Raw genomic sequence first — 16,864 nt, forward strand, 5'->3', positions numbered from 1 at the left:
ACAAAAGGAGCTTTACTTTTTATTGAAAATCTAAAAATCATGTGAATCATGTACAATATTTTCTCATAAGGAAAATCTTAGCTGTTTCATAATGTTTCACAAAACTGTAAAACATTTAACTTTTATAAAGACTTTTTCAATAAACAAAGATAAAACTAAAGTAGTATTACAAAGCTATTTTCTAAATCATCAACAGAGAACTGAGAATGTTTAACAGATTAATTCATACAAGTGGCAGGAGAAAGGATTCTCCCATTTGTAAATCTGCAAGAGGACACACAAAGGTATAGAGGGGCATGGGTTGTATTTTTTTTTCAAAATGTTTAAAATCAAGTGATGTATTAAAATAGTACAGACATGTATTCATAGGATGGTACAAGTTCTAGGACTGCATTTCTCTACACTACCTCAAACAGTGCAACAGTGATTCAGTGTAAATCTCTACAGTGTTTCATTGATTCAATACTTGTGTTCAAGTATGTGTCCATGAGAATGATCAAAATCTCTACTTAAGCTATCTTAATTTTTTTGTTTATAATACGTTATAAGTTACAGTAGAATATCCCCTTCAGTAAGTTTCTAAATCAAATGAACTAATTTCACAATACATTCTGTAATAAACTGTTCAATAATGTTAGCTTACTCATCTCAACATCTGTTGCAAAATACGCAAGATCATTCTGACTCTGAATGCCAAAAATATAATAAAATTAAAGGGCTTTATTTCCATATACAACAAAACTATTCAGCTAAATTAAAATAAATTCAAGATAACATGACTTTTTTTTTTCTTTTTGCAACAGAGATGACCCTACTGAAAATAAACATTTAAAATACTAGTTACTAATTTTTTTTTAAATTCTGATAATGCATTCAAAAGTGTTCTTATAAAAATTAATTACAAAAATGTCGGAGGATAAAACATGTTGGCCATCTAACCAAAACCATTAAGGATGTCTGGCAGGCAAAAATAAATTAATTTGATTAAATTATATGTCATCTGATAATATTTGGTCTGAAAAAGCGTGTGTGTGTGTGTGTGTGTGTGTGTTTATAAATAATAATATTGCAAAGAGCTGAGAGCCAGCCAGCCTGACAGAGGTCAACTCTTTTGTTGCATTTTTTGCGCGTAAAAGTCCCTGCACGTCTCACAGCATCGCTGATACCACCTCATGTCTTGACAGAGGTTCTTCTCTCTTATCACTCTGCAGTACACAGGCCACTGGTCTCCCAGGCACTTGAATGTTAAAGCAGCTGTGAAACAACAACCAGAAAATCAAATATACATTGCTGTTGCATTTACTAGTGAAGAATCAGGTAGCAAAGGAGACAGGGGCACACGAAGTGTATCTGGGGAAGGGAAAGGGTAACAGACGTAGATATTAAATAAAAGAAACAACACCGTCAACCCCCCCCCCAGTCCTGTTCTCAGTATGTTCAACATAAAAATTTTTTAAGGCCAGCTTAATTTACAAATTAGATTAAGTTGCATTGAACTTAATTAGTTTTATGTCATGCAGTTGTCTCCTCATGAGCAAGTGAAGCCCGTCTTACTGTCCTGTTTCACTTACGGAAGCCTCTCACAGAGATTAAGCATAGAAGGACCGTAGTACCAAGTTTGGAACTTTGCACATTCAGTTATTTAAGCTGTACTACTGCACACACAGAATTAAAATGGAAAAACTGAATTAAACTGAAAAACAGGGCACAAGAACAAGATGTCATCCAAAATCCATCATAAACACGGAACTGAAAAAAGAAATCAATCTCAGATTTGAATCACTCTCCTATTTTAATAGAAGAAAACAGACAGCACACTTGTAAAAGAGCTAGTGGTGCAATCCCCATCAGCTTTCACTAGCCCTACCCTCAAATCCAAAGGATCTCTACTGCATAATATGAATGGAACTGGAGGCCAGAATTATCAATATGTTGAAGTGAAGCATTGCATTATTTAATTTGGAGATGTTAATGTTTCTGTTGGATTGGATTCTGACTCCATGCTGGATGATACTGACAGTAGATTACTAACATCAGTGCTACATAAGCCATTCCATGAGGGCAAATTAGCCCAATCTTTTTTTGTGTACACCACATCAAGTCAAATTCTAATGAATATGACACTGTATTTTTTTTCTGTGAATCTTTCTGATTCACTTTACTTCATGACACAAAGCTGCTTATACCTCACCAGAGGGAAAGTTTCAGTGATGGAGTAATGGCCGCTTGCTTCTGAGACATCAGTTGAGCAAAGAAAGATACAGAAGAACTTTACAACAGTGAGGAGAGGGCCATGAGCAACAGTTGCCATCCCATCCAGAAAAAGGGAACGTCTGCTACACTGAAATGTCTAAAGGCTAAAAACTTCAAAGGGAAATACCCTTCACTGACTTAAGGGAAGTATTACATGCAGTCTGAAATGCTGGACTTGTTTTCCATGCAGGAGAAACCTATCAGGCAGGAAGGTTTAGCTTAAACAGGGCTCTGGAAAATCAGCTGGGAAAGGGTATGCTGTCATATAGCAAGCCTTCAGCATTCCCCAGTCATGGTCAAAATGCAGAAGAATGATTTGGGGAGCTAACAGTAGTCATCATCAACAGTGCATTAGAAAATAACTACAGAATTAACAGTTCTGTAGTTATTCAATAATGCAATTTCTTTAAGAACAAAAGAGAACCTGAGTTCCTTAAGGAAGAGCAAATCTCTTCATCTTAAATGATAAATGTTAAATATCAGGAGAACATACTTTGTGGAGCTTTTAAAGAGAAAAGAAGGTACTTTCTTGCTGTAAAAATGTTCGATAAAACCGAATGGACAAATATATATAAAACCAAATATGTTTATAGTGTTTCTAAAACAAATACATTTTCACATGCGATATTTTGTGCCCATAATATTGTACAGTCTCATAACATATTCCTTGGCTAACAAAAACAATTCACCACTCTGAGGTACAGTCTGTGATGGACACACAGGGAAACTGAGGCAGTGAGAGGAGTCTGCAGAGAATTTACATCTCCTGAGTATCTCCTGAGCCCTAACCTTCTGTTTTTAAGCTGAGAGCATCATTAATGTATGGGGAGAAAGAACTGAAAAGGGATTTCCAGCGGGTATGTGCCATTCTGACTGCTTACCTAGCCTGGGTGATGTTATTGTGTTAACGTTAATTTTCTCGTTGCAGGGGTGGAGATGACAGGGTCTGTAGGCTGCGGGCTTTTCCGAAGAAAAGCATTCATTACCGTGCCTCCCTGTGATCTTGTGCATGCACTGGATGACTCGGGACTGCATCCCTTTGCCACAGGTAACGGAGCACTGGAAGACACAGAAGACACATTCACTGGAAAGGTATTTTTGCCTTTGATAATCGTGAAGATGAAATGCCAGTCCAGGTGATGTCAGTGGCTGCTCCTTCAGACATCAGCATTCCAGTATTTCCCAATTCCATTCGGTTAGCTGAATGAAAATCAATTAGTAAAAGCACAAATAAATTTGCAGTATTAAGTGAAGGACTGATTCCAGTATCTCATTGCTGTCAACGTCCATTTTGTAGAGCCTGTGATGAAACTTAAACAGCAATGTGCCTGAAGAGAGTAGAAGCTGCTGTCCTTCTATATCCTAATTTACTCTTATTAGAGGTGAAAGTGATGGGAAAAAAAACTGTTCACAGACACTAACAGACAGAAGAATTATTAAGTAAGCCATTAATTGACAGCTGCAAAAGTGCTCTTTCTACTGAGCAGAGTGTCTCCCTCCTGTCTTTGCATCACACCTTCATGTTTTCATGTGTCCCACAAATGAAACACACCATGTGACACAAGTTGTGTAGTTTTTAATCAACCCTCCCAGCTTGTTGCCACAGAGAATGAGGTAAGACAGTAAAACAGCTGGGCTCTGTAACATCACCTAATTTCTACTTCTATCACAGCAACATAGTATATTAGAATGAAGACTTGGGCAGTGTTGTACAGATACACACAAAACCTATCGCAAAAAAGAAAACCCCAAATCCATGCTTTGCTCTTCACTGACTTTTTGTGAACAAAATTTCTTAGGACATGAATTACTTTTGTGCCCATTCACACACATTCTATTGCTTTAACTACAACTCTGTTAAAAAATTATATACTGGAATTTTCTTCTACCCTCTAATGATTTTGACTCAAGTACCCACACATTTAAGTAAGCTTTGGAGAAATATATTACAGAGGACACCTTCAAATACTTTGAATTTGAATCAATTTCTTGCAATGAGTGTTAAGAGCTCTGGCTGAAAATTTTGGTTCTTAGTCCTAAAAATATTTTTATTATAAAAAAATCTTAATTACATAAATATCCAGAATATATTTCCTGTTGAAGCTTCAAGAAGCAGCTGAAAAAAAAATTGAGATGAGAGAGAAATACAAGGAGACGGTGCTATAATAAAAGACGTTTTGCAATCATCCTGTCTCAAGATGGAGATGAAGAAATACAGTTTTCTGCAAAGAACGAATAAATTTTCAGTGTAGGAAACACTGAAGGAGTTTTTACCCCTTAGATTTGCTTCAAGTGACATTTTAAACACTGTTAATAGGAGAAGAGGTTTACATGTGCTAAAGGGGAAATAAAGAGCTTGCACCCAAATGTATGCATTTAGAAGAGTGGGACTCCCATCTTTTGGACTCACAAGATTCCAGGAGAGGTACAAGAGACTAGGATATACACTTGAAGGGTGTTTTCACATGGGACAGAACAAGTCCAAACCACACTTCCACTTCCAACCACACGAAATCAAACACTGGCATCCTATAAAGGCAGCAAGTGGACTTGATTTTGCTTCTGTTCTCAGTGATGTATATTGGGAGTAACTCCACAGAGTCAATAAAGAACTATGCCTTGCTAAGTTAATCAGATACAGCCTGCATGAGCCAACATATGTAAAGATATTAAATTACAAATAGATAGTTGTCTGTTCAGTATCAACCACAGTTTAACATTTGAACAAATATGCTGTTTGCAGGAGGGAAACTGAAATTTTTTCAAAGCAGAAGTCTGTCATCAACTCTGAATCTAGATTACTGCTTTAAAATTGCATGAGAAAAAGCCTCTCAGCAGAATTCCTTTTCCTGAATTCTCTGCCTTTCCTCTGTGCAGCTTAAAATAATCTGACTCCCTATAATGGCCAACATTATGCACATGGTCAACACAGATATACCTACACAATTTTTTTTAGCAATAGCAGCCAGAACATCAATCTTAATATGGTCAGAATTCTAGCCACTTCTTGAATTCCTTTCACCGTAATTCCAGAGAGATTTATTTTTGTAATATTTTAATGAAATTGAAATTGAGACAATGAAAGGTAATAAAAGGTAATAAAAAGTAATAAAAGGTAATAAAAGGTAATAAAAGGTAATAAAAAAAAAAAAAAGAAAAAAGTCAAAACCAGAACTACAACACAAAAAGAAAACAAATGTGAGAGTGAAGGAAAGATGAAGGCAATATGATGAAGTTAGTGTGTTGGAGATGTCTAATAAGATGAAGATAATATTTAAATATTAACACGGTGATCTTAATTTAGAGTAATATTGCACACAGTATTATATATTTTCCCTTCAGTAAAACAGTTGCATGTTTATTAACCACAGTTAGAGTATGTGTGAGCTTGTAGTATATAGGTATCTCCTTTTATCAGCTACTGACACAGGCAGGTGGACCTGGCACATCAGACTCCTAACAGTAACTTACCTGTCCTTAAACTTTGGCTATTCTAGGATGAGCAGGTGCAACCTAGCCATCTGGAATACTGGAGGGGGGAATGGGATTTGAAAACACTACACTTCTGCTAACAAAATGGGCTTTAGCGGTTTATCTTGCAACTGATAATTGCCCAACGATTCACGCAGGCAGGTGCCTTTGTGGAGAGCACTCTGGCAGCAGCCACATCTTCCCTACATCAAATGAACTCTGTCCTGAAAGGTTCTTGTGGCTGCAACTGACACAAATACGCAACAAACAGACAGATCTCCCTCTCAGCTCATCAGGGTTTAGGTCCTGAATTTCTATGCAGAGTCCGGCAAGATTTCAGCATTAAAATCTTAATTGGTGAATTAATACCTTTTTAATAACTGAGCCTCCATTGGCCTTTGTGAGATATTTCAAAGAGTGTTATGAAGCATTGCAATGTAGTTTTCTACCCAAAGATGTACGGATCTTGCAAACAATTAATTTTAGTCTTGCTTGACCTACTTATTAACATCAGAACTTTATACAAAGGAACTGATATCAAAGGATGGTTAAATAAAATGTCTCAGTTCACACAGGAAATAATTTGTCTTCTGTTCTATCTTCTTTTCACAGAAATGTACTAAATTTTAACAGTGTATTTATTCTTATTTTTAAAAACTGGGAACTTATTACTAAGTCTTGTAAGATGCTTGGGGAAGCTGTGAAGAGGCAAGGCTACCACAGTGATTTGCAATCCAAAACTTTCAAAACCAGCCTGGTCAGTTTTCAAGTAAAGCAAGATTTTTCTAAACTATTAGGGATCTGATAGGCAAGCTCTGCTCTTCCATGTTCACATACCATCAGCAGCAGCTGCAGTAGTCTGAATTCAGAATTCAGAATTAAGAATTCTACTCACTGGAAGTCTTTTTACCATATCTATATTATCCCATATCTACATTATCTTATATTCTAAGTAACTTGAAATAGTGAAATAGTACGAAATAGGGAAACCATACATGAGGTGTGGTATTTAGCAGTGACCTTGCTAGCTACACAGACAAACACTGAGATTTCTGTCTCCATGAAGTGGTCTCAAACCAAACTTTTCCTGCAAACACATCCACAAAGTGCTGCTGTAACTGAGAGCAGCCACTCAATATGGGAGGATAAAAAGCATTCAGAACATTTTTCTTCTTTACCCTGCAAAGGTATGGACCGGGTCTGATTTCACTAGGAGACACCTCAACTTCTGCAAATCAGCTGGATACACTTTTGAGCAACACCTCTGACCCTCATTTTGATATTCATGATACTGTAAATGCATATGTGCATTCTAGCTGAAGCAGACTCTTGCTAAACTGCCTCCCAAGCTTGCCTCACCTTTGGGTTTCTCTCACTGAAAATATTCAACCTGAGGTAAATACCTCTCACTGGATGTGCATCTGTCACGTTTTTTGGTAGTGCTCATGGTATGTAGATAAAGCTGCATAGGTTCTGCATGTTTTGTTAATTTCCGTGTTTAAGACTGAAACAAAGCTTTCAATTTACAGAAAATGGAAAATATTTTCACTTTAACACATTAAGCAGTTTAATCAGAAAGAAAAACTGCTCATATTTTTTTATGTTTATGTATATATATATTAATGTAAAATTACATATATAAGATTTACAGAAAATGCCCACTCCAAACCAATATGTAGCATTTTCATTAATATAGAAGATCTCAGATTAATTTAAACCCACTATTTTTGTTATTAGTAAAAGAAGAATACATTTCTATAGCTCTTCTTCTCATCCCATCTACCTCCTAGACGTCAGTCTTGTACATGGGATACTTTATTTTTGTGGGAGGTTAATTGCATTTTATTTCTGACTGTTCAGATGACCTACACTTTAAGGCCATGTAGCTGATTAACAAAAAGTCCCGTAGGACAATTGTATTTGTAGGTTTAGACTAAATGTTCTAATACACAGCCAGAGGGCTTTTTTATGTGGCTGTTAATCTGTGCATTTTGGACACAGTCCTAAATGTACTGTAAAATCATTCAAGCAGCAAGACATGTAAAACATTCCTGCTAAAGATTAGAAAAAAAAAAAATCCTGGGTAAAGGTAGTTAACAGCTATTTTTTTTTTTTCTAAAGTTATTCTTTCGTTCAAGAGAAGAAACCAAAACTACAGACCCTGTTTGAATTTTGTCCTACTTTTGAACTTCTTTTAGACATAATTTCAAGGACAGAAACTAGGCGTTAAATATAACAATCCTTTCACTTGGCATGCACACCCGTTACCCAAGATTCCTTCTTTCTGCTCCCTGCCAAAGATATATATTCTGGAGAGAATACATATTCCCAAGGCCAGCAGCTGAGGAAGTTGCTGTAATGCGTTAGCTGCTTCCAGCTGGCCTTTACAAGAAGTAGGAATTCCTAAATTAAGGGAAAAATTGTCACTGGCAGACAGTAACGGTCAAAATGCATCTTTTTGCCAAGACAACAGGCAATCAGTGCAGAGGCTGATACAACCAACAATGAAAAAAGACAATCTGTGACAGTGTTAACAGAACTGACTCGGGCAATTTACTTTCAAAAATAAATGGACAGCTCAATAAAAGGGTTTTACAAGTCTAAGTAGCATTCAAAGCAGAGACTGACGTGCTCACAAGGAAACTCACTGATGAGTTTTACTGGAAATTATTAGCAGAGCATTCCTAATCATTTATGTATAGGTTCATCAGTTCCAGCCTGTAAACGGTTTCAAACTTTTCATAAAGTGAGTGTGAAACAGGAATAGAAAGCAATCAGAATTTAGCAGCAGGATTCATATTTGCTGACATGCTTGCAAAATCTTTTTGTATTTTATTTTTCTATGAACTTTGCTTCTGAAGGCAGGTTGTAGATAAAGTGGTGCATTTGTTTGCCACAAAGGCTTTTTACTGAGTTTTGCAATATTCTTAAAGGTTATCTAAATAAAGAAAATAATCTGCAGTTTACTTAAGTACTTTTTTTTTTTTTAAAATAAAGGCATTTGTGAATAGTGTAACTAGTAGAAAAAGAGGGACTGATGGATATAAGCATAAGATGGAGTTTGAGTTCTCCCATGCATCATTTCCAGGAAGGTCTTTGTGCCTCTCTCATTTCTGACACACCCAACACCTCAGAATGCCAAATTTAAAATTCAGAACTTGTGCTAAGTTTAGTTGAACAAATTCTGTTGTTGGTCTCTTCTAAGTTTAGCAAGTTTGAGATGCCCCTACTTATTTTATTTTTGGGTATTTTATTTTTATTTTTGTTTTCTCTTTTTTCCCCCCTTCTTCTGTACCTTACTCTGCCCCCCCCCCATTTTTTTCTTTCTAGCACTTCTTTCTGAAGTAAGAATTTGCACTATATAACTGTTTAAAAGAGATAAGATTTTAAATTAAGATAGAGAGAGCCCCAGCTCACCTTTGATAAGCTAGAGATAGGGATCATATGGAGGAAACCTTCATCACCTCATCTTTTTTTAATCCCTTTTAGGCTCCCATGCAGAACAGTTTGATTTTTTGGCAAAGGAGGAAAAACTGCCTTTGGTATCAAGACAAGAAGCAGCAAAAAACAACTCTCATTTTTTCTAGGTCAGTATATATATACATCTATTCTTCAGAATATCACTACCCACCTACTCTGAATCAACAGTAGGGTTTGATAGGCTTGAATATGAATGGACTGGGCTTGGAGGTAGCAAATTCTATGTCTATATTTGAAACTCAGGTTCTGTTCCCCATTTTCTTTCTTGGATGAACTGATGAAATACAGTCATCCACTTCAAGATTTAATTATCTGGATCGTCCCAGTGACATGAGCTTGTTTTGTTAAAGGTGTGACAATCTGGAGTCCAATTTCCTTAAAAAACCCCATTCATTTAAAAATGCCTCTCATTTCCCCCCAAGTATCATGGAAGGTATCAGCATTTTTCTCTCATCATTAATGACTTTTTCAACATCAGGAAGAAGTTCTTTGCAGAAAGAGTGATTGGGCATGCCCAGGGAGGTGGATCCTCTAGTACTAAGGGGGTTTAATGGCACTTGTATTTCTATTTTTGTACCTCTGCCCAGGTGCTGCTTTGGGAATGTCCCCTTAGCAAGGAAACAGAAGTAAATCCGCTTTTTCTGTTTTAGCCATGGATTTGTGGTTGTCCCAGAGGGCCTGCCTGTGCTGACTCACACACGTATATATCATTGCCATCAGTGCTTAGTGATGAACAAGCCCTTTTGTATTTCAAATTTCATATCTGAGATATCATTCCATGGTATTTTGGCAGAAGGTGACTTTCCATTCATGACTATCACACATGCAAACAAGAATCTGGAAGCAGTTAGATTTGACGATGCAATTACCTTTATCTTTCTGATGAAATTAGTTGGAGTGTGCTACTTGGGACTGATGAAAATGAACCCTTCAAAATAATTCGAAACATTAACCTTTGAGCGCATAATTTTATTAATATCCACAGCCCTTCCCTCTTCCACTGGGCAGATCACCATGTCACAGCAGGACAGCAGGTCAGTCAAGCCTTTCACAAACCCACACTCTGACTGGGCCTGATCTCTCAGGTTCTGTACATGCCACGGGATGTCACTCAGGATGATCCACTCCACAACCGTCTGCAGCACTGAGGTCAGGCTGACAAGTCTGGATCCTCCTTTCAGCTCCCTCAGTTCCCTTACGTGGATCCCTTCCAGCCCTGCGGGCTTGTCCATGTCTAAGTGATGGAGCAGGTTAATGACCATTTTTCCTTTTGATTTTGGGGTGTTTTGTTCTACTTCTACTCCCTGTCTGTCAGCTCAGGCAGCTTCCAACCCACAGAACAACTGGTCTTGCTAGTAAAGACTGAGGCAAAGAAGGCATTAAGCACCTCAGGCTTTTCCTCATCCTTCGTCACTATGTTTCCCGCTGCATCCAAGAAAGGATGGAGATTCTCCTTAGACCTTGTTTATTGTTGGTCATGCAGCTATGGAAACATCTTTTTATTGTCTTTTATGGAGGTAGGCAGGTTAAGCTCTAGCTGGGTTTTGTCCCTTCTACTTTTCTCCCTACATTACCTCATGACACTGTAGTGCTTGTACTGCTCCTGAGTTGCCTGCTCCTTCTTCCAAAGGTCATAAACTCCTTTTTTTCCCAGGTTCCAGCCAAAGCTCTCTATTCAGCCAGGCCTGTCAGCTCATCTTTCAGCACATGGGGACAGCCTGCTCCTGCACCTTTAGGATTTCCTCCTTGAAGAATGTCCAGCCTTCCTGGACTCCTTCACCATTCAGGACTGAGTCCTCATAAAGGACTCAGTCAACCAGTCCTCTAGACAGGCCAAAGTCTGCCCTTTGGAACTCCAAGGTGGCAGTTCTGTTGTCCCCTCCCCTTACAGCTTTGAAAACCAAAAACTCTGCTGCTTCACGGTTGTTGTGCTCAAGACAGCCTCTGAAAAAACTATTTCAAAAGGAATTTTCAAGATTCAGTTATATATATACTTTAAGTATTTTCGTTTTGCCACTAGAAGCCAGTAGAAAACAGTGAGAATCACACAGATTAAAAGTAATGAAAGTAACAAAAAAATCTCCACTAAATACTTTTTAGACAAAATGAGTATTTCATAGAGGATCAAGTTTATCACAAGAATTAACTCCTGAGGCAGTATTTTCTATAGCTGCATGAAATACAGGAAAAAAAAATGAAAGAAAACATTTTCCAACAAAAAAAAATCAGCCGTATCCCATGAGAGCAGATGGATTACATTAATTCTAACAGAACCCAAGTGAACCAGCTGAAAGAGTTACGCATTGGCAGATGATATAGTCAGAGATGCTGAGGAAAACATTTGGAAAGGGAGAGAGATGATCTTAGAGGTGTAGATACAACAAGCAAAAGAACATCTACTGGACTGAGTCTCAGCACTAGAATGAGTAATTGAATTTTCCTGTACACACTAAACACTTTGGAATGACTTGTCAGCTATCAGAAAAAAAAAAAAGAAAACAAAACAAAAAAACACCACCAAAAAAAGTAGGCAATATCATGAACACTGATGAAATTAATTCCCCCAATGTGTATCACTAAACAAAAGCAAGACCCTTAAAACAGAAATTAATGAACATGCAGCAAATGTCTGCACTGAAAAGATAAAAAAGTATGTGACTCAAAATGTCAGGGAACTGGCATTCTTCTCCAAACTGTGGGACCAGCCACAGAAAGCCAGACAAACTGCAGTGTTTTCCAGCCTGTGTGCTGTCTCACAGCGCAGAGTCAAGTACTGCAGAGTCCCAGAAGACAAGGGGCCAATGTGTGTGTCTCAAACACCGACAGCTGGTTGGCTCTGGAGCCAACCAAGGACTGCTGGTAGTGCCAGACAAGGGTGGTTGGTAATAACCAAGGACTGCCGGTAGTAACATGCCGTGGGAAAGAACAACATGTGGCTGGAGATGGGGGCCATGCAGAGGTAGGGAAGCACTTTTCTGAGACAAATATCTTTGTTTTAGTTCCTGGAGATAAGCACAACACAGTACCAGGCAAGCACAGGGATGAGACCAAGAAATGGCCAGGGACTTAAGACCGCTCAAGGTCCCCAAAGCTCTAAAACCCATTTCCAGAAAGGTTCCCCATCCCTCTTTTTTTCTATCCAATGTTACTTCTAATTCCATTGGCTCCTTTCTTACATAGTTACTTGTGATGTTATGTGATGCTGTTTTTTTGCTCATAAATTCAGCATAGCTCCTCGACTCACTGAAATTCTGGTAGTCAGTACAGTCCTTGTCTTATAAAATCTATTGAGAATAACCTTTTCAGACCAAGCCTGATTAAGCAAGAATTAGGTGTCAGAACAAGGACACTGAAGGGATGCTTAGATACTACTCTTCTTCATTCAGAAGAGTGTTCCGTGATATCCATCCTGCTAGCTGCGCTATGAAGTTGTGCATTGTAAGAGCTGTGGAGCAGAGTGTGAAGAGCACAGATTTCACTGGCAAAGCACCATCTGTCTACCTGCTGAATTACACAGCCTTCCAGAAGACTCACAGTTCAAAGATGCCAGCACCCTCAACAAAAATGGTAGGCAGTTCTGGGAAGGCACATAGCAGACAGATACAGGACATTGCTTCTATTCAGCAATTACCATGAATGTTTTTCTTTATCTGTATCTATGATTATATGCATGTATGGCCATATGTAAATCTCCTGCAGCAGTAATGTGTGGCCTGGCACCGCAAGACTTGCAAGCAGAAAACTTTGGAAATTTGTATCCTCCCGGATCTAGGCTGCACTAGAATGGCTTGGAAGGCATTAGCAGTGGCAAAGGAGGTGATGGCAAGCTGCCAGCGCTATCCTCTGTGACTTCTGCACTTGTAGCTGCATGACACATCCTCCTGCTAGGTGTGAATTTGTCTCCTTCACCTGGCCTTCCAAGAGATCACTACATCCAAAAGCCAAAAGGCAGAACAGGGCAAGCCTCAGCAGAAGCAATTGGGCTCCTGCTATCTTTCTCTTCGCAAAGATTTTCAGTCAATGCCATGATATTTAAAAGTTTAACCAAACTTTTTCCGTGCAGAGTAATAACTTTGTATTCTTCTGTAACATTTCAGTAAGCCTTTCACATGGTTGTTCCACAAAAAGGTATTCTAAGGACTTATCCAGGTGACAATATCTTATTTGATCAATCCACTTCTCAAGAAAATAGCACTTTTCAGGCTACCAAGGAACAGCCACTGTGTCATTTTTTTTCAGTAAGGCTGTAGGAAGAGGAATTCCTTCAAGCACAGTCATTTTTATGGAATGGAAAGAAATCTGTCAGACTACAAAGCTCAGTGGACACCCTGGATCTGTGAATTCAATGCATCACTAAAATACCTAATCCATCTATGTCTTCTTTTGGTCAGGGCTAGATTGCCAAATCTGGCAACTCAATAAACAGAGAAGTTTGCCAGTACGGAAGGTAATTACAGAAGGTAGAGGAACAGTTAGTCATCAACATTAGAAAACAGCAAAACAGGGATCATGCTTAGAGTGTGGATACCAACAGCCTATTCAACTTGAGATAAAATGCGTTCCATTGTACAGTGAAAAGTTTTCTAAAATTCATGCCAACTGGCACAGCAATTTCTGCTTCACATGAAATAAAATTCTCCTTTGTTGATATAGATCCGTTCTTCCTCACACCTGTAAGCCAGAGCCCAGTCAATCACACTTGTCAGTTTCAAGTAGTGCCAAAAGAGGGTACAAATACCCTGCAAACAGCAGCCACACTGCTTTGCTTAAAGCAGTGGTTTCAGGCTGTAAGTAGAACCACAGAGGATACGCCTCAAAGGAGCACCCAAAAAATTCGCAGAGCTGCCCAAAAGTTCAAAGTCAACAACTGCATGCTAATATTAATAATATCTAGTTCTGAAATATCGTGGGGTATAAGTGGAAGAAAACACAATTTATTTATTTATTTATTTATTAATCAGTTATATATTTTGGTAGCATTTTTATAATTTTACTTCTACTACCCCACCTTGTTCAGCTATATTTCAGATCTCCTTTTCTTCTGGAATTTTCTAGATTTCTTCCAACTGTTCATGTCTATCAAGGTGACTTGGAAGTCAGTCCTTTCACTACTGTTTTGTGTCTCCAGCAGGCACCTCAGCCTGCCTTCCCAAAAACCGCTTTTTTTTTTTTTTTAAATCAGTAGAATCCGAAACACTTTCATACAACTGCTGAATTTATCAGTGTTATCCTTTTCTCTCTCTGAAAAGTAACAACAGCGGCTGTGTGAGTGAATCTCCTCTTTCCCCACACCACCCCTTCAGATGGCACCATGCAGCTTGCTTTGTTTGTAAGCATGGGGCTATATTTGCCTCTGCTACACACTGCCATCTTCCAGGCATCTTCTTCTGCCTATGAGGGTTGGTTTTTTGCAACGGTTACCAATTTTTTTTTGCAATATACCATCTCTTTTACTGCATGAGAAGGTCATTGTGGGCATGTACTCGTTCACTTCTTGACGGAAACGTCAAAAGCTAACGTATAAAGGGGGTACCTTCTGCTTGAGACCTACTCTTAGGGCACATAGGGAAAAACAGGGGAGCTGTTATCAGGTTTGGATTAAAAATATTTTTTTCTTTCTTTTCCTTTCATTATCTATTTGATTAGATAGTTCTCCCCCTACTGTGTCACTTGTCAGATAAGACTGGAAGCATCTTTCAGCAGGAGCTGTTAGCTTCTTTTACTCTTGTTTGCTCTTGCTTTGTTTTTCTATGGGGCCTAGGATGGTTCAATTCCGGTATTAATTATTAAGATGTGCCACAAATTAATTATTACCTAACACAGCCCACTTACAGATAATGCAACTCAAGGGACAACACAACAACCACTCATAATTAATTTTGATTCCAATTTGGTGTTCCCAAGAACTTCGTTACCCTAAAGATGCTTGTAGCAGAAAATCAACGAAGATGTCCTTGAAAGTAGATCAAACTCTAATACAGATACTGACTTTCCCATTTATGTGTGATTTTTTGTGTGTGCAAAATGGTGAATGCCTACTTCTAAAATTTTTTTCCAGTTTTATCTGTGGATTTGCCTGGTTATTAAGAATGGTCTTGTTCTATTTTTCTAAAACTTGACATGACATTTATTCCAGACAAAATACTACAGTACACTTAACTAAAAAACCTACTTTATCTGAAAAAAAGATGTTAATATTGTTAGCATTATAGGACCAGTTAGAAACGTACAAAACTCTACAACTCTCATTTCTTTATATTGGCATCTACCATATTATTTGTCCATGTTTAATTTCTGAAACAAAGACACACCTAATTTGCCAGAAAATAACTATAATTAAGTCAATACAAAAGTCATTAACCTGATGTCAGTATTATTTTGGCTTCTATTATTTCACAAAAGTAATACAATTTATTTGTCCATAAATCTATTGACAGTGTCATATTTTGATGCATGGCCAGGCCTATTCCCTTCTCAGATTCTAAAAGAGCTTAACAATTTTGGATGGGGATCCAAGGAATAAAACCAAGGCTAATTACCTTGTCAGTAAAATTGTAACACTAATATTATCCAAATTCTATTTTTTGTAATTGAAGGAGATTAAATCATCTGAGTTTGTTTGCTGTGGAAATTTAGAGACTGTCCAAATGTTTAAGCACACAGTTTAAAGATTGAATGTCCCATGCTTTTGAATAGTTGGCAAAAAAGAGGTTTTTGTTGTTTTGTTGGGTTTTTTTCTCCATTTCCACATGTTCTTTGATTGGGACAGAAGATAGTCTTCATCACTGACATCTGCTTTCTGTACCACTCCATTAGCAAATCTCTCTGTGACTCTGTCTCCCCCAGACAGCTGGAGACTTGACTTCTCCACTGTACACATACACACTTTCTAGGGAGCACGGCATGTATTTTCTGAAATAAATAATTCAGAATAGGCTACGAATTCTGGGACTCATTGGTGTAAAAACCAAGCAGTTGCTTCAGATGCCCCTTCAGACTCAGTAGAAAAAATGTAACAGATGAACCTTCACTTCACATTTCTGCTTGTTCAGGTTAAAGACAAAGTGAACTCCATCTCAACTCTTGGGACCACTATTCCAGATGTCGTATTTGACTTGTCTGTACCTCTGTTCTAACATATAGAAACTATTTAGAAATTCTGTCACTGCTCCTTCTTTAGTTTCTTCAGAATAGGTCCTCTTTCCAGTCTTTTTACAACTTCTGCCACATTATCTTCTCTGGTCTCCTATGCACACATACTTTGTACTTTTTTTCATCTCTACAAATGGCTGCTCCTAAACTCTACTTCATTTTCCAGTCTTTTGATCCTGTTATCCTTTGATGAGTATCTCCAGAAGTTTCTGATATAATACCATATTAAATTCAAGCTTTTAATTCTTATTTTTAAAACCCTCTCTCCAAACTATTCCCTGCTCCAAAATTCATCCTGCCTCTCATGCTGCATTTATTCCAACAATGTTCTGAAGAGTCTAGATAATAGAAAAAAAAAATATACACAGCTTCCCACATAGAGTACCCTAGAGATGACCTGTGAGAACTTTATGTTGTTGACACATAAGTCTTTTTTTGGAAAAGGACTCCTACAGTTACACGGTTTTCTAGTAAGCCAGTAGGTGCATAATCGTGCAATTCACGTGCA

General features: G+C 37.9%; 1 protein-coding gene across 1 annotated transcript in view; it reads right to left on the reverse strand.

The window, feature by feature from the left end:
• ADAMTS19 (ADAM metallopeptidase with thrombospondin type 1 motif 19) overlaps positions 1–16,864 on the reverse strand; it is a 126,417-nt gene continuing 109,553 nt past the window's right edge. The window contains exons 22-23 of the mRNA XM_027894532.1: positions 3,135–3,312; positions 1–1,254 (exon numbers count right to left, since the gene is read on the reverse strand). Coding sequence (XP_027750333.1) covers positions 1,103–1,254; positions 3,135–3,312 — 330 coding nt within the window. The 3' untranslated portion in view covers positions 1–1,102. The remainder of the gene's footprint in view (positions 1,255–3,134; positions 3,313–16,864) is intronic.

The sequence above is a fragment of the Empidonax traillii genome, unplaced genomic scaffold (genome assembly GCF_003031625.1).
Source record: "Empidonax traillii isolate 1590-97213 ecotype Southwest subspecies unplaced genomic scaffold, ASM303162v1 scaffold2:size4533513, whole genome shotgun sequence".
NCBI lineage: Eukaryota > Metazoa > Chordata > Aves > Passeriformes > Tyrannidae > Empidonax > Empidonax traillii.